We start from the raw sequence: 18,450 nt of genomic DNA on the forward strand, positions 1-18,450 counted from the left end.
AAAAATTTAAAAGTTTCCATTGAGAATTTTCCTTTATTTAACTTTTTACAAGCACATTTATGAAAACGTACTCATCAGAATAGACACCATATATTACAAAATTAAGAGGAAAATTATAATCGTATTAATGGAGACGCCTTACGCTACGTATTAATAAACAAATTATAACCTTATATGATATATATGTGATCAACCAAAAAAAGTTCTCGTCAAAAAAAAAAAAAAAAAACCAAAAAAAGTTGAAACCTCACATTAATAGTACATATCAAACAAATTCAACCATTGTTGAAATAAATTCTACCATTGTTGCGTGTTGAAATTCAAGTTTACAACAACCAAAAAGAAAGGTATAAGCTTAATACAAAATCACCTCTAAAACCCAAGTTTTGGGTACTTTTTTTTTTTAGCACCACGGGCTTATTTCATCAAGGCCTGAGCATGGGGGGTAAAAGCACAAAAAATTAACTATTGAGGTAATAATAAACCTGTACAAAGCTTGTATACTAGGAAGTAGGAACACGCATAGCTTTCTCCTCCCAACTGCTCATTATTCTTGAAGCACTATTTTCTTTGTACTTCTGAAAGACTCTTCTGATGTTATCTACCTGTACAATTGTGTCTCCCTGACTGAATATACACACTATTCTGCTGCTACCGACTAATCAAATATCGCTGCTGTACATGTAAACATGAATGAAGTCAGCTAGCATATATCGCTGACTGAGTGCAAAGATCTGATAGGACAATGTTCTTTCCTAGCGTTTTGGACTCTAATTTGAGCCCTTTCGCATGATTCTTCAAGTCCCTGAAATAGAAAACAGACAATATTTCTAATTACTTTAGATGTGTTAAAATGACATAAAAATAAAATAAAGGCTACTACGGTGAAACATACATGCATCGTGGGATGTGGCAATTTGAATCTCTACACGTCCGAGAATGCATGAACAGAATAAACCAGGCTTTCTTACAATGACGACAGCCACCAGAAACTCGAATACCACATGCATGTGCATGGCAAAAGAGTCTCCTAAGAAGCGTGCAATTTGGATACGAACAAGGATGGGTGATAGCAGTTTGACACTGAGATGCATGCACCAGAACATCAAGCAGCTGTTTGATCTGCATCACCGATGTGAAATTGTCAACACTCTCAACAGCATATAATTACAAGAGTATAAATTCAACAGAAATACATTGCCATAATCTTAATCATCATCACATATAACTTTAAGCATATGAGATATACTAGCTTCCCATCTCATCCTCAAGAGAAAATAATACATGTGAGCAATTCTTACCATTTCCGTCATTTTACTCTCTGTGCCCCTGATAGCTGTGGGTAAATGCTGAACCAGCATGTGATTGTGGCAAGAAGCATCATTTCTCTGATAGCACAAGCTGCAAACACTAAACTCAGGGCATATCTCACAAGTCCATTTATGGTCAACACCTGTATCCTTAAAGCACAATCTGCAGACAGTCCCATCATTGGACCCATTTGGGTTCTGGAGATGATACAGAATCATCATAGAGGAGTGCTTTGCACGACGAAGTGAGTCAAACTGATAGTGATTCCCTTGACAGAAACTCAGAAAAGCATGTCTGTTCTCTAGGAAACAGTTGTCCAAAATGCTGTCATTGTCCTCTGTATCAAGTGGTACATCGTTCACCAACTCCTGAAAAACAGAAGCAGAAAATACGAGGTTGATTATGAAAAATCTGAATTACTTTTGATGTATCTTTTCTTTCCATACTCCATGCTTATATCTCTTTTTCATTTGAGCATTGGGGAAGAGGAAAAGTAGGGTTTGAAAATGAACCAAAATGATACCTGGGAGAGAGCATGGGTCTGACCACCACCAGAAATGTGTGTGTTCTTCAGCCCAGATTGCTGATCCGCATCTTGGCATCTGCCACACACAAAAAGTATTCAAAATCAGTAGTGTAATCAAAGTTGAAAAATTAGCCCAACAGAAAACAGAATCCCAAAGTCCAAAGGAGAGGTCTTCATCCAGACTCTACTGGCAGGAGAATAAATGCGACAATATTGCATGCTTAAATATTCACGTGCAGGCCTTCACATTAAACTGCCTACTTTATTTATACATCCTTTCCACGCAAGCTAAGGATCCATTGATGCAGAATCCATCTCAGAAAATTACCTTCCACAAAGCTGGTAATTTTTGCACTGACTACAAAACCACCTTTTTCCTGATAATATGACTTCATGGCAGTGCATACAAATAAAATGCAAGTATACAATGATGAAGTCTTCCTTTGCTGAAGATATATTTTTCCCAAGCTGTCAAAATATAAAAAAAAGTTTATCAGGAGACAGCACAGGAACTATAGTAAGTAATTAGCAGTCAAACACTCGACAATTCCTCAACCGCAGAAATTTAGATAATTAGATGTAGAACATTGTAGAGCGATGAAGGAGAGAGCGAGGACACAGGGAGGGATACCAATATAACATAATCACTGACCTCACAGATTATAACCAAAATACATGCAACATTTTATGAGAAGATAAACTCACCGCTTGCATTAGCAGGATGTCTTTTGCATCATCAGCAGAAGGATTAATATGCCCCATAGCTTTTAGACTCCTCCTTGTCATCTTTTTAATCTGTTTTTGAGGGTCCCCTCCACTTTCTAATTCAATCTTCTTAATCATATTTTCAGCAACACTAGACCAATAATCGCCGTCAAAGTAAGGCAACCTAGCTGCTGTAACTTTGACGTTGCTTTCTCCAGCAGGGACAAAAAACTTCTCATATAAATTTGAGAAGTTCACAACCACCTTTTCTTCTGTCGCTTTCTTTAGCATTGACTGGTACCTAGTTAGTAAAGAACACTTTCATAAACACCATAACATTGATACAGGTAACTGATGAAAAATAGTGGGCACATGCAAACCTCGGCGCCAAAAACATTCAAATCAGAATACCATACATATTTACATGTACAAAGACAACATAGGAAACAACCTGGACATACTAATTGAAGTATAAACAATATTATGCAGAAACTTGTCAGGATCCCTTATGTGTACGGAAAGGATTGCATGGGAAAGAAAGTTATACCACTGCCGCAGCTTGTCAGGTTTGGGGGTCTTTTGCGTATCTGGATGACAGTATAATATATAGTCTTCTCCCTTCACAGGTGGACAAGCCCATATATAGCAGGTTGCAAAGCCTCTTTTCTTGCAATAATCAAGGTATCCAACCTGAGCAAAAATTGACAGACATCACAGCAATTATCTCCAGTTCTCAGAATAATCCTCAAAAAAATAATTTACATAAGGAATAGAAAGTTAGCCTAGATCGCATACCAAAATTTCATGATAAACTAAAGTTCGAAGAGCTTCTCCTTTCCCTGTTTTTGCTTCAGGCCTGAAATACTTGACAGAATCAAGGTATGATATATAGACACATCTCTGATTTGGCTGGCTACAGTCTGATCCAAATTCTTGGACATACATTGCAAATAGGCACACATCTACACCTTCAATCCTTTGAAATAAAAGAATAACCTGCGATGGATACATTACACAATTAAACAAGATTTAATAACCTGAATACCAGAGCTAGATAAACTATTTTCAGCTAAAAAAGGGAAACAATAGCACACACGCTTATATACATGAAAACTTAAGAATCATAACAATCTCAACTATAACAGCACATAGGAAGCACAAACAATTCCTCAGAAGATTGACATAATATCAGTTCAACGAAAGAATGATGAAGACATATAGATCACACAGGAGCCATGTAGAAATGTACAACCCAAGTTTACACCTATACAACAGAGAATTCAGATGCACCCATGCAAGTCAACTTACTTTTGATCTGTAAGGGAACTCTGCAGGATAACTCTTCTCAGGAAATATATCCAGGAACTGCTGCTTCACTTGCAGTTTTTTGTCAACACATGATACCACCCTTACAACAAGATCAGCAGGTTGCAGCACCTATAACAAAAAATAACAAGTTGACTATTAAATTTAAATCACAAATCTATCATACAGACAAGATCACAGAAAAGAAGCACACTGCTCAAATCTGAAGCCTGAATCTCACCTCCTCAGGATTGTCTCCTGCAGCCTTTCCCCTATTTTCTCTCTCTTGCTTAAGACATCTAAGAAGCCTTTGCTCAAGATGATCACTAAGCAAAGTTTGCGGAAGGTTACTCGCATTCAAAGAAGTAGACCGTGGCAAAGGCATATGCCCCCGAATTTCTAGGTCTTCTAAGTAGCACATTGGACAAAGATACTCTGCTTTACCTCCTAAGTCTTTTTTGTCATTAAAAAGTGCACATATCTGGTGTTGCCATCTTTCACATCTATCACATTGAACCCACTGCAGGAAAAGGACACATTAATGAGTTGCAAGAGAGACTCTAGTTAATAGTTTTACATGAAAAAGCACAATATCTCACCGATTCCACAGTCACCAAATTGTTCTTTTTTGTCTCCAGACTGCTCTTAGGGATAGACAGCCCATGTAATGTGATGTTACCACGAGGACACTTATAATAACATGAAGTACAAAAGCAAAACTGAGCACAATTGTCATCTTTTGTGGAGTAATATGTAGCGTGGTTCTTTACACGTGCCCCACAAGATGAGCAATATATTGGCATTGGCGAAAATTCAAGCTTATCCAACACACATAGCTGGCAGGTGTTCTCACTAACAGAGCAGCTTGCTTTATATCCCACTATTTCCTCAACAGTTCCCTATGGAAAAGCACAAACAAAAATACATAAGCAGACAAATTTATAGTTGAGCAACAAACAAAAGAAAACCTGTCAATAAAACATACAAGAAAACAGAGAAATACAAAAAGAAGCCATATAGTGAAATAGATTCCAAGACAACAAATCGAAAAAAACAAAAGAATAATGACATCAAATTTACAAAAAACAGATTCCTAATTCATATTTAACTTTTTAACTACTCTACTCATCCACTTAAATAAAAGTTAAACTGCGGAAGCGAGAAAAAGAAAACCTGCAAGGACCCAAGAAAACACGACAGATACATGTATATCTTAAAGTACGATTTTCAATGCTCTGAAAAATAGTCTGAATATTCTGGTTAGATTTTTGCACTCCACTTATCATACTGATACATATAAGCATCTTTAACCTACATGGGAATTTCAGTGGGTCAAATGCAGAATATTACTAGAAAAGTATGCAAAATTCATGTGCTTGCATGACAATAATCTGTGTAGAAAAATTGGAAATAATCAAGGCTGTCACATTTTTATGTTGAAACAATGCGAAATCCAGAAAATTCCACAAATTGTTATAGTTAATCACACCCTGGAGAAGCATTACAAGAATACAGGCATACAGCTAGTACTTAAGTTACTAAGGAATTCAGAAAGCAAAAGTGATAACAATGATCAGATGTATCAAAAGAAGGTAAGCTATAGGCAGACCCTAAATAAGATCTAATTTTGCTGAAAACTTTTCACACTCATGACAAAATATGCGGAGAACAACAAATGCTGCAGCCTAAACGTAAACTACTGACAAGGATCAAGAAAACAAAATGAAGAAGAGTTTGAGAATGCTATGACTATGACAATGTTTAATTTAGTAAGTTTTACTCAAGACCTGATTGACTTATATTAATTACTGCTTCAGCCCCATAAAAGAGGAGGAGAGGAGAGGGGCAGAGGTGATACTGACCTGCTCAACTTTCTGCCTGAGGCTAGAAATATGTTGTCTGATTTCCTCGGGGGTAAAAAAATCAATCAAACTGATGCCTTCTACCGTTTGTTTTTCTGACCTCATCCCAGTCCAGGAGGCAACTGTCGGTGGAAAACCTTCCCCAATTATATTTAGTTGACCTTTGGGACCACTACCTTGTATAATCTCGACATTCTGAGAAATATATGTGTCTTCACACAAACTGGAAACAGAATCAGAAGGTAGTTCGTAATGGCCATCACGGAACTTACCTTTGAGCTCAATATTTGCAGGTTCAATCTCCTGTTGACAGAAGTCAGCAGATGTATCATTCAAAAGAGTGGTTACAGCACCAGAGTCACTCCCTTGAATATCATGCAGATTGTTGTTGCTATCTTGACTCCATTTTGTGGCATCATCAACATGAATGCTAACACTTTTAGCCTTCTGTTGAAAATCAGCAGAGGAGTTTTCAGAAATATTAATTGCACCACCAGGTTTGCATCGCAGAACATCATCCAAAATGATGTCGTCATATTCACCAATTCTTGAAGCAGTATGACTAGTGCTAATTTCCACATTGGCCCCTGGGCTAGCAATGGAATCCGTAACTAGACATATGGATGTTTGCTTAGAGTTGAAAGGTCCTAAAGGACTAAATGGCTCCTCAGTTAAGGCAGAAACACCACGGGATGAACCATGGTCAGGAGAGCTTTTCAACTTTCTAGACTTTGCAGGATTTATCAGGTCTTCAGAAGGGTTAGCACGGACTCTCTTGCCACAATTACTACCAAATGTCAACCCTTTAGAACCAACTCCATTTTCTCTCAATCCAGGTTCTGTTAAACCGTTGGCAGAACATATCCTCACAGCAGGTCCACAAATACTACAGTCAGCAGAGCCACAATTGTCATAATGTGAGAGCAACAGCTTATATTCACCACAACAGCAGATTCCACCTTTGCACTTCTCTGCGTGCAAGTATTCCAAAAATGGAACTTCAAGCCCCTTTCTGCCCGAATAATTATAAGTAATATAATAGCATAGCAGATTATCAGATGAACACTGCCGTATATTGCTAGAGGTTGATGTGGCACCCTGAAATGCATGCAGATTTCGTCTTTGCACAAATAAGCTTCCTAACGAATTGATCTCCCTAAGGTGGCCGTCGCCATGGGATTCTAAACGAGAGAGCTTCTGTTCAAATTGCAGGGGTCCCGTAACTTGCTGATGCATATGCATGTCATCAGAGACAGTGGGAACTTCACATTTCAAATTATCCCATACCATAGCAGATGTATGCACAGAAGAAAAACGCCGGTCACTAGACATGGTCAAATTGTTTTCACCTTAAAAACCAATATGAGAAGCATTTAGATAAAAATAACCAAAAGAAAATTTTATCAACATTACAAACTAAATAGAGTTCCTTCACATACTCATTTAACTTCCCCTTAATGAAGCAAGCAAAATTTTAGCTCACTACTTGAAAATAGTGGAACTAACTAAACTTTCATAACAGCAACCCTCTTGTAAAAGCTCCCAGCATTCTGGTAAAGTAACAACACACAAAAAACCTTTGTGCACACCACAATGGTGTGGGAGCCTTTATAAAATGCACCTTGTTTTGTACAATGGCAAGTAACCTACAACTGTAATCACCTCAGACAATATCATATCAATGCAGCCAAAGAATGGCTAAATGTTTGATTCAGTCAAACCAGAAATCTAACTAGGAAGACCTGCCTTTATTTAACTCTAATACAAGTATAGGAGACTTGAAAATCAAGTGACCCATCAATTCTTTGACAAAACAGAACTCTTAGACAGTACTAAAACGGGGGAGTAAATAAAGATGTAGTGGGCCATAAAGGAAAGGGCCAACAGGGACAAAACCAAAGCAACAAATTGGAAGTGTTGAACACAGGTTCCCTTTTAGATAAAGAGGCTGTAGCCAGTATGCATACCGTTAAAAAGATTCTGAGATTTGTAACGATGACTTTCAAAAGATGCCTCCGAATCATACTGCAAAACACTTCCAGAATAGGTGGTTGCACTATCAGTAGATTCAGCATTAGAAAATCCAACCCCATAAAAATGTCTGTCTTGTAGCACAAACTCATGATGCAGTGGAGTGGTATCCAAAGTACATTTTTGTGATCCTGCAAGAATATCCTCCCAACAATAAGACATGATCATAAACCAAAATGTGCCACTTAAAATTTTAAAAAGTAAATAAGTTCATTTACCGCAAATACTACTCCTTTGCACATCAGCTAAGAGGTTTGGTGCAGAAGCCAGGTTACGAGCAGCATTGCCAGACGTAATAGGATCATCAAGCACTTTACCCAGATTCGGGCTGAGATTGCTGTTCAGCATTCCAAGAGTTGGTGCAGAAGCATGAATCGGTAATGATGTAGTGGTATCTATTTCTTCCTGCTGAGCAGAACTGGCCTCAAACCACCTCTGACTAATTAAAGATTGTAAGCGGTCAAGTAATTTCTCTTGATCCATGTAGTCATCCTGAAACATATAGACGGTACCATGAAAAACAACATTACTAAGAACAGCACCAAGCACTTAAACGTTGGTCTCAAAGATGATTCATGATTACATATGAATAGAATTCAGAGCAAAGATACAGGAGTTAAGAAGAGCAAAAACAGAAGGCATATCAGTTAAAAGGAAAAGTAAAAAAGTCGATCATCCACATAATTTTTTTGCCCAATGCCTGAGAAGAGGCTCCTCGCCAAGGCAGGGAAAGAGGATCAGATGTACACGATTTTGCCGCTATATTTATAGCAAGTCTCAAGAGTATTTCCAACCCAAAGCAAACATAGATCTATCACTCCACAGTCCAAATACAGACAGGCCCAGACATTTCAATTTAATCCATTTAACAAAAGCAAAGAAGTAGTTAACTTTCTACTCCATAGTCCATAGGAAATTAGATATAAAAGACCTATTAAGGTTCCATTTCATTCTAGAATCAAAAGCTCATTTCGACAAGAGAACCAAAATAAGAAAGAGAAAAACAGCTGATATATAAGACCAACTTCTTTGGAAAAGATGGAAGCAGCCAAACAGAAGAATACAACTTTTCTTGTGAGCGTTAACCAGTGACCAATCAATATCAGAATCTCATTAAGCTCTTGCTTTTCACCCTAAAAAGTAAAAGCCCAATATATTTGCACCTCCTTCTATCTACTGCTTCAGTGTACGAATCAAGAGATTTTTCAATTTATAAGTTCAAACCTGAACCTAACATTATCAGTTAAAAGAGTTAACTAAAAAATGAACACACTTTTAGGCAAACGAACAACTTCTCCTGGCATTTATTTTTTCAGTTCACCATTGCTTCATTCAATCTCTATCCATGAGAAGAATAAGCTAACAGCTTGTTTCTCTTTTAGAGACATTCATTCTGGAGTGGATCTTTTTATTTTTCAATATAGCACAAAAATACAGCACAAGCCATAAACTTATATTAACACTATGCAAAACAAAAATACCTAATTCAGGTTGCTCCTACACATTGAAAAGATGATTGAAATTTCAAGAAACATGTAGCTCAGAAAAAAATAATCATTAACCCAATCTGCCATAGACGTAATTGAAACATTAACTAGTTTAACAAAAAGTACCTCACATAAAGCATCCGTGAACAGTTGACTTTCCAGGCAACCAGCAAGCATAGTGATTTCCTGTGCAAATGCCCCAGATGCATTTTGCGCAAGATACACCCCGCTGTAGAAAATAAAAAATAATCAACATAAGGAGAAATTCAGGCAACTGATGTTAGACTCATAGGTGACTGAAAAAACGGTTGAATTGTTCCAGGTATAGCTCACATATCCTGTGAATTTCTGTTATCAGACATGACAGTACGCATTTAAATGGACATAGTTCAGAAATTAACACCAAAAGAGTGGTAGACTAGTAGCATAACTGCACAAGACAATCATGTATATCAGTTTGCATTTCAAGGAGAAACATTATCTGCCCTAATCAGGAGTAAATAAATTACAGGACAATTGAAATCTTTAATCCTACTTAGAAAACAAAACATTCAACCCAAGTGACATTTACAATGCATCAATACACTACTCCACTAATTCCAACAGGCACCAACCATCTTATGACAATCCACATTAACAAGGCATGTCATATACTCCTAATACATATTCCAACAATCATCCAACATCCGAAATAGTAAGGTAATAAAGACACAAGCTAATTACATTCTGATCAGAATAGCGTAAAGAAAATAACTCTCCAAAATGATAGTCATACTTCCTCCATTCTAAAATAAGTAGAACACTTCTCTTTTTTATGTGAGAGCTTTTTGAGAAAAGTGTTCGACTTATTTTAGAACGCAGGAAGTATATACTTATTTGAGATGTTCCGGAAGGTGGGAGGGGGGAAGATCAATTCCTTCGGTAAGAGACATTGAAACCATATGATAAATCTTACGGGAAAGGTATGGAGAATTGAAGAGTGCTCCAACTATTTATGAATGATCATTTCGTAAAACCATGGCATAAGTGCATAACCTTGAGAAAAAGACATTGAAACCATCTTACGAAATCTGTGCAAGCACAAGTTGCATTTCTTTATAAAACACCAATTACTCCACCAAAATTCAAATTTGCAAATTATAATGACCTTGTTCCTCACATTGCAAATGGTACTCTTCATTAAGCACCAAAGTACCCCACTACTAAACATAAAATTTCGACCTCGACCCACAATGATACCATTCCATCCTCAAACACTAGCATTCCTTTCAAAAGGAAGACATTACCACCCAAATCTCAGAAACATAATATCAGACAGATGAACCCACAAAAAACCCTCCCTACTAGCAGTTAATTACCACTTTAATACTTTCAATGATGATAAATTTAATTTTTTTCAGATAAATTGCTAAGTGATCACCAATGTGGTTCAATAAAAGCATGAAATAACTAAATTCCTAATTTACTAATTACGCAATTTAAACTCACTATCTTACTCAACTTCAACATTAACAAAAAAGTCAAAAACCAAGTAAAACTTCAAATTATAACTAAGAAACTCAAAAAGGCAAAAGAAAAAAAAAAAGAGGGAAATATCACCAACATTTTGTTTCTAACCAATTTGCGACACGGAGCAAGATTAGGGTTGTTACGCCAATTGAATTGGGGGTCCGATTGGGGTTGACGAAACCCTAATTTGCCGTCTTCAGGCATACTGAAGACGGGAGACTGCTTAATACTCGCCATGATCACACAACGTATTGCATCGCAAACATTAAAGTCAAATTAGGGCAACAATTTCAAATTAAAAGAGGGATTTAAAAGACGAAATTGAATTTTTTGAGGGATTATTTCCGAGCGCAAAGGGGAAAATAGTTAGGGTAAAACAATTGATTTGATAAAGACCGCCAAATATATCTATCTATCCGTATATAGTGAGAACAAAAAGAAATATAAGATGAAGATGAGAGATAAAGTTAGAGAGATTCTCTAGCACCAACATTCCAACAATTCTCAAATAAAAAGTCTAAGTTGAATCGGATTTATAATAATTTATTATGAATTTAAGTTAAATATATCCTCGCCAAAAAAAAAAAAAGGTAAATATATCACTTGCAAAAAAGATAATAACCGATTAATATTACTCCTAGTAGAAATTGGATTTCTAGAGGCTAGAATGATTAGTAATCAAGGTTTGGGATGTCATTCGTCGGTTAAGCGAAAATAAGTAAAATACTCGTTTTGTTTCAAATTATAAGACATTTTAGTTTTAGTTAAAAGTTTTTGTTTCAAAATATAAGGTATTTTACATTACCAATGTAAAATTAAATGCAACTTTATACTATCAATATAAGATTATAGGTTATTTTCTATTATTAATACAATATTTTAATGACAATTCTTATTACCTTTGCAAATCTAACTAAAACTAACTAAATTTTTAATAAGTTAATATGCGTAAAAGTAGTTTACATGCCTTATAATTTGAAACGGATGGAGTATTCGGTTTCATACTTATTTATGAAATAATAATTATAGATAACAAAATTAACAACAATTGGCATGATTTTCAAGCCAAAATTGTTGAAATTTTTGTATGAGGTCATTCTTCTTTTAGCCCTAATACTATACTTCATCCGTTTTCAAATAAGTGAAACACTTCTCTCACGAAATAGGTGAAACAATTATCACAAAAAACTCAGACATAAAATAGAGAAATATTTCATTTATTTCAGATTGCAACACTTATTTCAAAACTGACATGTTGAGATTACCCCCTCTAAAAAACAAGTCAATCCCTCATCCAAATAGAAGTCGACAAATTATACGACCCTGTCATTTGAATATTTGATGTACATCAAAATAAACTTTATATTGAGCCATTTTTATAAATTCCATGCCTACAGGCTACCGACACAATTAAAACAATGTTTTACACCAAAGATATAAATAGATATAGTATTTGTTGTAGCCTAAAAATCAACGACTTTTAGTAGAACACGTGGATTCATCTGGAGCAACCACGTGTCCCTTACCTGCTGCTGAAAGTCCGAGGCCAAAAGGAGATTGCTGAAGTACAAATCTCAATTTAGGGAAGTACTAGCCCACCTTTCTGGCCTGACTTGTACTTAGGCCCAGAGCCCCCAAAAGGCACTTGCATAAGATTGGATGATGTGTACCCTCCAATCATTGCCTGCCACGTGCCATGTTTTCATTGCTTAGCCAATATGTGCTCTTAAATTAGGGTGACCGCAAGGTGCAACAATTATTCCAAACACTATAAATAGTCCTTGAAATCAGGAGAAAGGTACATTTTTCAGGCAATATACTGTTATTCCATCATAATTCTCTCTTTACTTTCTCTCTCTAAAGTTTCCCTTATTACTCCTGATACCTAGCTTCGGAAGGGAACTACCACCCAAACATGAATCTCAGGTTCGGGATCTTTTGATTAGGGCATCGTTGCACAAGTCTCCATTTGAAGAACCTGTTGTGGAATAGCAGTATATTTACGATTGTTGAGCTACGTAACAGTATTGGTTGACAAAGTCCTCTTAATTGTGGCTCATCAAATTATAGCAAACTTTATACTAATGTTTGAGGCTCATAAATAATCTCTTCCTTGAATGCACTTAAAAGCATCCCTAAAATGAACTAACTGCCAATCTTTTACTAAAAACCCTACCAGTGAAGTGCTTCTATGGTAAATGCAAATCATTAAACAAGAAATTACAGCAAAAAGAGGTTCCTTTCCCTGCATGCCTTTACCACAGCAGGTCTTTCTGATATAAGTTTATAATATAAACTTTGATAATATAAGTACTACAAAATGTTAATTTGATGTAGTTTGGAGTATTGATACAAGCCATACATATGAATCATGAAGTCTAATAAGTTGAGGACAAAGACCTTCTCCTAAACAGCCATGGTCTTCTACTACCACTTTCTAATGTTCTGACATTGTTAAAAGAGTCAATAAAACCTCTAGACCCTGAACTTGTTCTTGAGGAACTACCATAAAACTCTTCCCAATCATTGTTATCTTCAGTACTGGAACTACTCGTCGTTTCCCTTGCTTCTTTCGCCTTCCCTTTTCCCTTCCCTTTAGCAGCCAACTCCACTTCTCTCTGAAAATCTTGCTGAGAATCTGATCCTGAGCCACTTATATCTGAAGAAGAAGTGCTACTGCTGAACCTGTGAAAGATAGTAACACTCTCGGTCTTTGAACCTCGAAAAGAATAGCTCCCGTCATAGACTGGAAGTACAGGTGCCAATGGCAAACTTATCCTATCTCTCCCTAAACTGTAAGTTGTTGAAAGCTTCCTTTCTACGCCTTCTCTTTCTCGTACTAAACTACTCAAATTCTCCATGACATTGCTGGTTGTTGCCTCCTTGCCTGCCTTCTGCTCTAGCTCTGAAATTGTCTTATCATACTCTTTCTTTTTAAGCCGCAGTGATTGCTGTTCATTTTTTACAATAAAACATCAGAATTCATGGTGCATTAGCATAATAATTTAGTCCCAAATTAGCTGTAACATCTACTTTTTCACGGTCATCAACTTTGACCATATGTCTTCACTAACATATAGAAAAAGAAACTCCGAGATCTTGTTAGATTTGTTTCAATATTCAAAAGTGTTTAACAAAGGCCGTTAAAATAACAAATATTGCAACTAGATTGTGGTAAAAGGAGTCGGAAATAGATGTATTTTGCAACCTCGCGAAGTCTAGGCTTACTCGTTTATTGAGGAATTTTCCAAGATCTTGATTTTGGAGCTTCTGCTTCCCCCAAAATATGCAGCAGAATCGTACAATAACAGCAAAGACAACCAAGATTATGGTCTCAAAGAGCAGGAATAGCAGTATGGCTCGTTCATTACCTAAGAAAGAATTAACATCTGATTAGTGGCTAAAACAGTAATCATTTACTTGCAATCATGAAAATAGAGCAACATGCCTGTATAGACACTGATGCTCTTGCGGCTTAACTCGGAGCAACCAAATGCAAGCTGCACATCTGCAAACAGAAATATAAACTACTTACCAAATTATTGTGCATAGATGCAATTTACACGAAGAATGAGTTTCATAGAGATAATTTACTGGTACTTCTGCATGGAAGTGGGTTTCCAATCTCTGCATCAAATTTCGGAAGTGCAAAACGTCAGTCGGACCATCTAGTAGAATGCGGAATGATAAAATACCTCAACAGAAGATTTCAGCACAAATTTCTGACATTGGTGTCTGTATCCTTAGATAAAGAAGGCAGTTTTACGTGCAAAAGTATCAATTGATTGGGGCATAACATATCGATTTCAGGTGATTAATTCATTCTCCCCATCACTTAATTCAAAATATTATGAAATCCTATTATAATTTATAAACCATCAGTATTTTAGAAAATGTAACGGCTTTTTCTGGACATCCTACATACAGTAGAAATATATATGTGATTATTGATTCTGGGCATAGGGAGCAAGTAATAGAGTGACTAAGAACCTTACGTGCAGCAGCAATGAATGCAAGGACGATCTCCTCATCCAGACTAAACTTCTTCAGGTCACTTTGCGAAAGATTTGATGCAAATTCACCTGATGACAACAATCTTTGTTTAGGTACTTGACAGTTACACTGCAAAAAAGCGGGAAAAGAAACAACTTCAAAGAAACTCGGAAGACCAGTTCTAAAGTGGACAATTTACCAGGGTATGTTTCAGACCAATAGAAAGCTTCAGTGGCAGGAACCAACAATGAGAAAACAACATTCTTGGGTTTCATAGCCGAAACAAACGTGTAATCACCAATCACGCGGCTGCTCTTCCCCTCCATGTTTGTCTGAGATATATAAACTGCATAGCCGGAGCAATCAAGAACTGGAGCGACTTGGATAACAGAGTTCAACGGAGATGCCTTAGCAAACTTCTTTAGGGTCCCCGTTGGTGAGATCGAGTAGAGGAATCCATCGAGGGAACCAATAGATACCCACCCTATAGTGTCGTCAAATGAACACATGTTAACAATCAAATTGTTGCATGTTCATCCTTATCTAAAAAATTGTTGCTTCTTCATCATCAATAGAAAAGCTCAACATTATTTCTTCCTCTTTGTTTCTTAAGATCATGAATAGGGGTGTTGGTGGAATTGGGATTCAAGAGTCCAATCTAATCCAAACTTGTCAAATGATGGAGTTTTGAGTCCAAAATATTTTAGATTGGACTTGGACTCGGGTAAGCCCAATCTAGCACATTCAAATTAAAGCATTAATCATGAGAAACTCTCACATGTCACATGAAATGCAATTTGATTCCAACTACTCAAAAATACACCCTTGAATCTTTTTAACCCTCTACAACTAAAAATCAACCAAGAGAACAGAAATAAAATATTCAAGTTCGTCACTAGACCAAATCTTGCTTCAAAGAATTGATCTAATCTGCTTCGAGAAACAAATTTAATGAGCTTATTACCGTTAGAGTCAACCACAGGTGAATGCTCTGCAGAACTTAATGGTCCAATGTTTGTCTCCCACAGTATATCGCCTGTAAAAACATCTAAGCGAAGTAGAATGGCCTTAGTAGGAAGTGTTACATACAGGAAGCCATTGTTCCCTGGGGTGGCAGTAAATACTTTGTCAAATGAACCAATATTCTGAATCCATTTTAAACGAGGACTGCGAGCTGAAATAGAATAGAGTTCTCCCTCATTATTTGAAATCTGCACGGGAATGAAAAGCATCAATAGTAAGAATAACAAAATTAGATATAAAATTGATTCACTTTCCGATCAATCATACTCCTCATGTTCAATTTGACTATCCAAGACAGAAAACTATGTGAAATGAGAGAATAGATAAGCACCACTTACATATAAACTACTTTCACAACTATCGATGATGGGAGATGAAGTGAAGTAACAGTCTGTGACATTTTTCTTGCAACCTTGGAGAAACCCAAACTGATTAAACACTGGCAAAGCACTCCAACGCAGTCGCCCTCTCGATGAATATGCAAAGAGTCCTTTACCTTTTATGTTTATGTAGACCGAAGATGTTAACAGACTTGCAGAAAGTCCGAGGATTTCATCTGACATCTCCGCTGTCGATTCATTACCATAGAAAAGTTCAACAGCTGGATCAGAAGTTCCAACACTCACACAATTTATCCTTAGCACTTTATTTTCTGCAATGATATAAACCTGCAGATGGTTGACACACTATATATGCTGCATAAATATGCACAAACTGATTTTTAGAACCATTCCATATTGGTCAAAAATTCTTAAGATATGATCAAAACATGGAAGATACATTAAATTATAACGAACTCATGGTCTCGAATTTGCTTAAAAAAGTTGAAATTATTTACCTTCCCTGTACCAGCATAAACTGGGGCGATGCTACCATTGCATGTATAATTTAGGTGTACATTACATGCCATGGACCCATTACTTCTAAAAGCATACAAAAATTTATCAGAGCAAGAATATATAATCCCATCATCACCAGTCATAAGCTTCCCAAGCCGAGAAGACTTTCTCCATGGTTCCGCTGGAAAAAATACAAAGTACAGATTTCTCAACCCAGTAACTATGAAGCATATAAATCTAAGCAAAAGGTTTCATCTCACACAAAATACTTACTCACCTACAGAACTGGAAGCACACTTTGTAAATATTTCATACTACTTGATTGTTGTATTTACTTAAAGATGCATCATACCTTGAACAAAACCAGGCAAAAGAAGCCAGGCATAACAAGCAAGTGCAAGTAGTGTAGTAATCCAGCAGCAGCCTACCCTGAACAATGTAAATGATCAGAGTCCAATATTATAGCAATGTGATAAGAATGTATGAATAACCGCGAAATCCATCTGTTGGGAAGGAAAGCAAAGAAGATAGGTATATAAACTCACCAAGATGAAAAGATGATTCCTTTGTCGAGCACACCCATAGTAGCACAGAAATTAAGTAGGACAAAAGCAAGCACAATAGTAACTCCAGAGGCCTTTACTTGCTGTAGTTTTGATGAGTTTATTATACATGAAACAAAGTTCTTGAGAAATAAATAAGGAAATCATATATGAGAAACAATGTCCCCCTAGAACCAAGCAGGGAAAGGAACGATATTAGGCCGGGACTAACCCCTATAACCACCTATCAAAATCGAGAATCTCCCAACAATAAGCATGGCTGCCAAATCAACACCACTCACTAATTGCTCACTGATCATTGTAGCACCAACGAGCACATTAGTAGGAGGAAGACAACATAATAGCAGGCTATGAAGCCAAAATTCGAAGAAACATATACTTGGGTTACTCTAAAATACACCTTAATGTAGGTTTCATTTCTAATAAACTTAAAAAATGACTTCTACAATGATATTAGATAGTTGTTAATTGATTTTCTGTCCTTATCTAGAGTTAAATATATTCATAATCACTAACCATTATCTACTAATACTAATAGTATTCATTTAACAAGCGCAAACTGAACAAGTGTAATGTAACACTCATCAAGTTAATGTACTAAGTTACTAACATAAATTCTAGCAAAATTCTACAAACTTACAATTACAAAACACACAAAAATTCCTAAATTAGATTTAGAAATTTCATGCATCAAATTCACACCCAATTACTTTCACAATCAACTCATTCTTCACATAATAAACAATAAGACACAATGAACGTATCACCTTAATAATCAAAGAGATGATGCCAAATATTCTTCGACTAAGAATATTCAATCTACAATATTCAACCGAAATAACCCATAATTAAACAAAGTAAAAAAATTAGAACTTTAATCAAACTATAAATAGAAATTAACAAAAGAATTCCAATATTATTTTTTACCTTCTTCAGAATTCAATGGCAGAGAATGAAGAAGAAGGTTTTTTTTTTTAAAAAAAAAAAGAAACGGTTGGGGGAAAAATTAGTTTCTTTTATGATGAGGTAGAAAATAATATAAAATTGAATGACGAAAAAACGGTTAGTATAGATGAAACTTGAAAGCGGTTTTTTTTAGGGGAAACTTGAAACTTGAAAGTTATTAAATCAAATTATTAGAATAGACGATCTAATTTTAATATAAAATTAGACGAATTCGATATCGAATTTTTCTAACAAGTTGATTCCATTTTATTTTTGCCTAACACTATTCTAGTTATCCGTTCTCTTCTCTTTTTCTTTGTTTTCTTGGTTCTCGAACTACAACAAATAATT

The 18,450-nt window shown here is 36.1% G+C and overlaps 1 protein-coding gene across 1 annotated transcript; it reads right to left on the reverse strand.

Annotated features, from left to right (window-relative positions):
• Positions 1-235: 235 nt before the first annotated feature.
• On the reverse strand, positions 236-17,866 carry LOC104905534 (uncharacterized). Its single transcript, XM_057393053.1, has 27 exons — positions 17,137-17,866; positions 16,944-17,020; positions 16,591-16,772; positions 16,091-16,420; positions 15,694-15,940; positions 14,929-15,213; positions 14,732-14,818; positions 14,331-14,363; positions 14,185-14,244; positions 13,965-14,107; positions 13,118-13,687; positions 10,831-11,003; positions 9,354-9,456; positions 7,959-8,232; positions 7,677-7,871; positions 5,710-7,058; positions 4,447-4,746; positions 4,089-4,367; positions 3,851-3,979; positions 3,338-3,538; positions 3,090-3,232; positions 2,543-2,843; positions 2,166-2,305; positions 1,835-1,913; positions 1,302-1,679; positions 896-1,122; positions 236-805 (listed from the first exon to the last, which is right to left on the reverse strand). Exons 1-27 carry the CDS (start codon positions 17,172-17,174, stop codon positions 700-702), a joined length of 6,429 nt encoding a protein of 2,142 aa, XP_057249036.1. The 5' UTR covers positions 17,175-17,866; the 3' UTR covers positions 236-699.
• Between the last annotated feature and the right edge of the window lie 584 nt (positions 17,867-18,450).

Source organism: Beta vulgaris, chromosome 2 (assembly GCF_026745355.1).
Source record: "Beta vulgaris subsp. vulgaris cultivar EL10 chromosome 2, EL10.2, whole genome shotgun sequence".
NCBI classification, from domain to species: Eukaryota; Viridiplantae; Streptophyta; class Magnoliopsida; order Caryophyllales; family Amaranthaceae; genus Beta; species Beta vulgaris.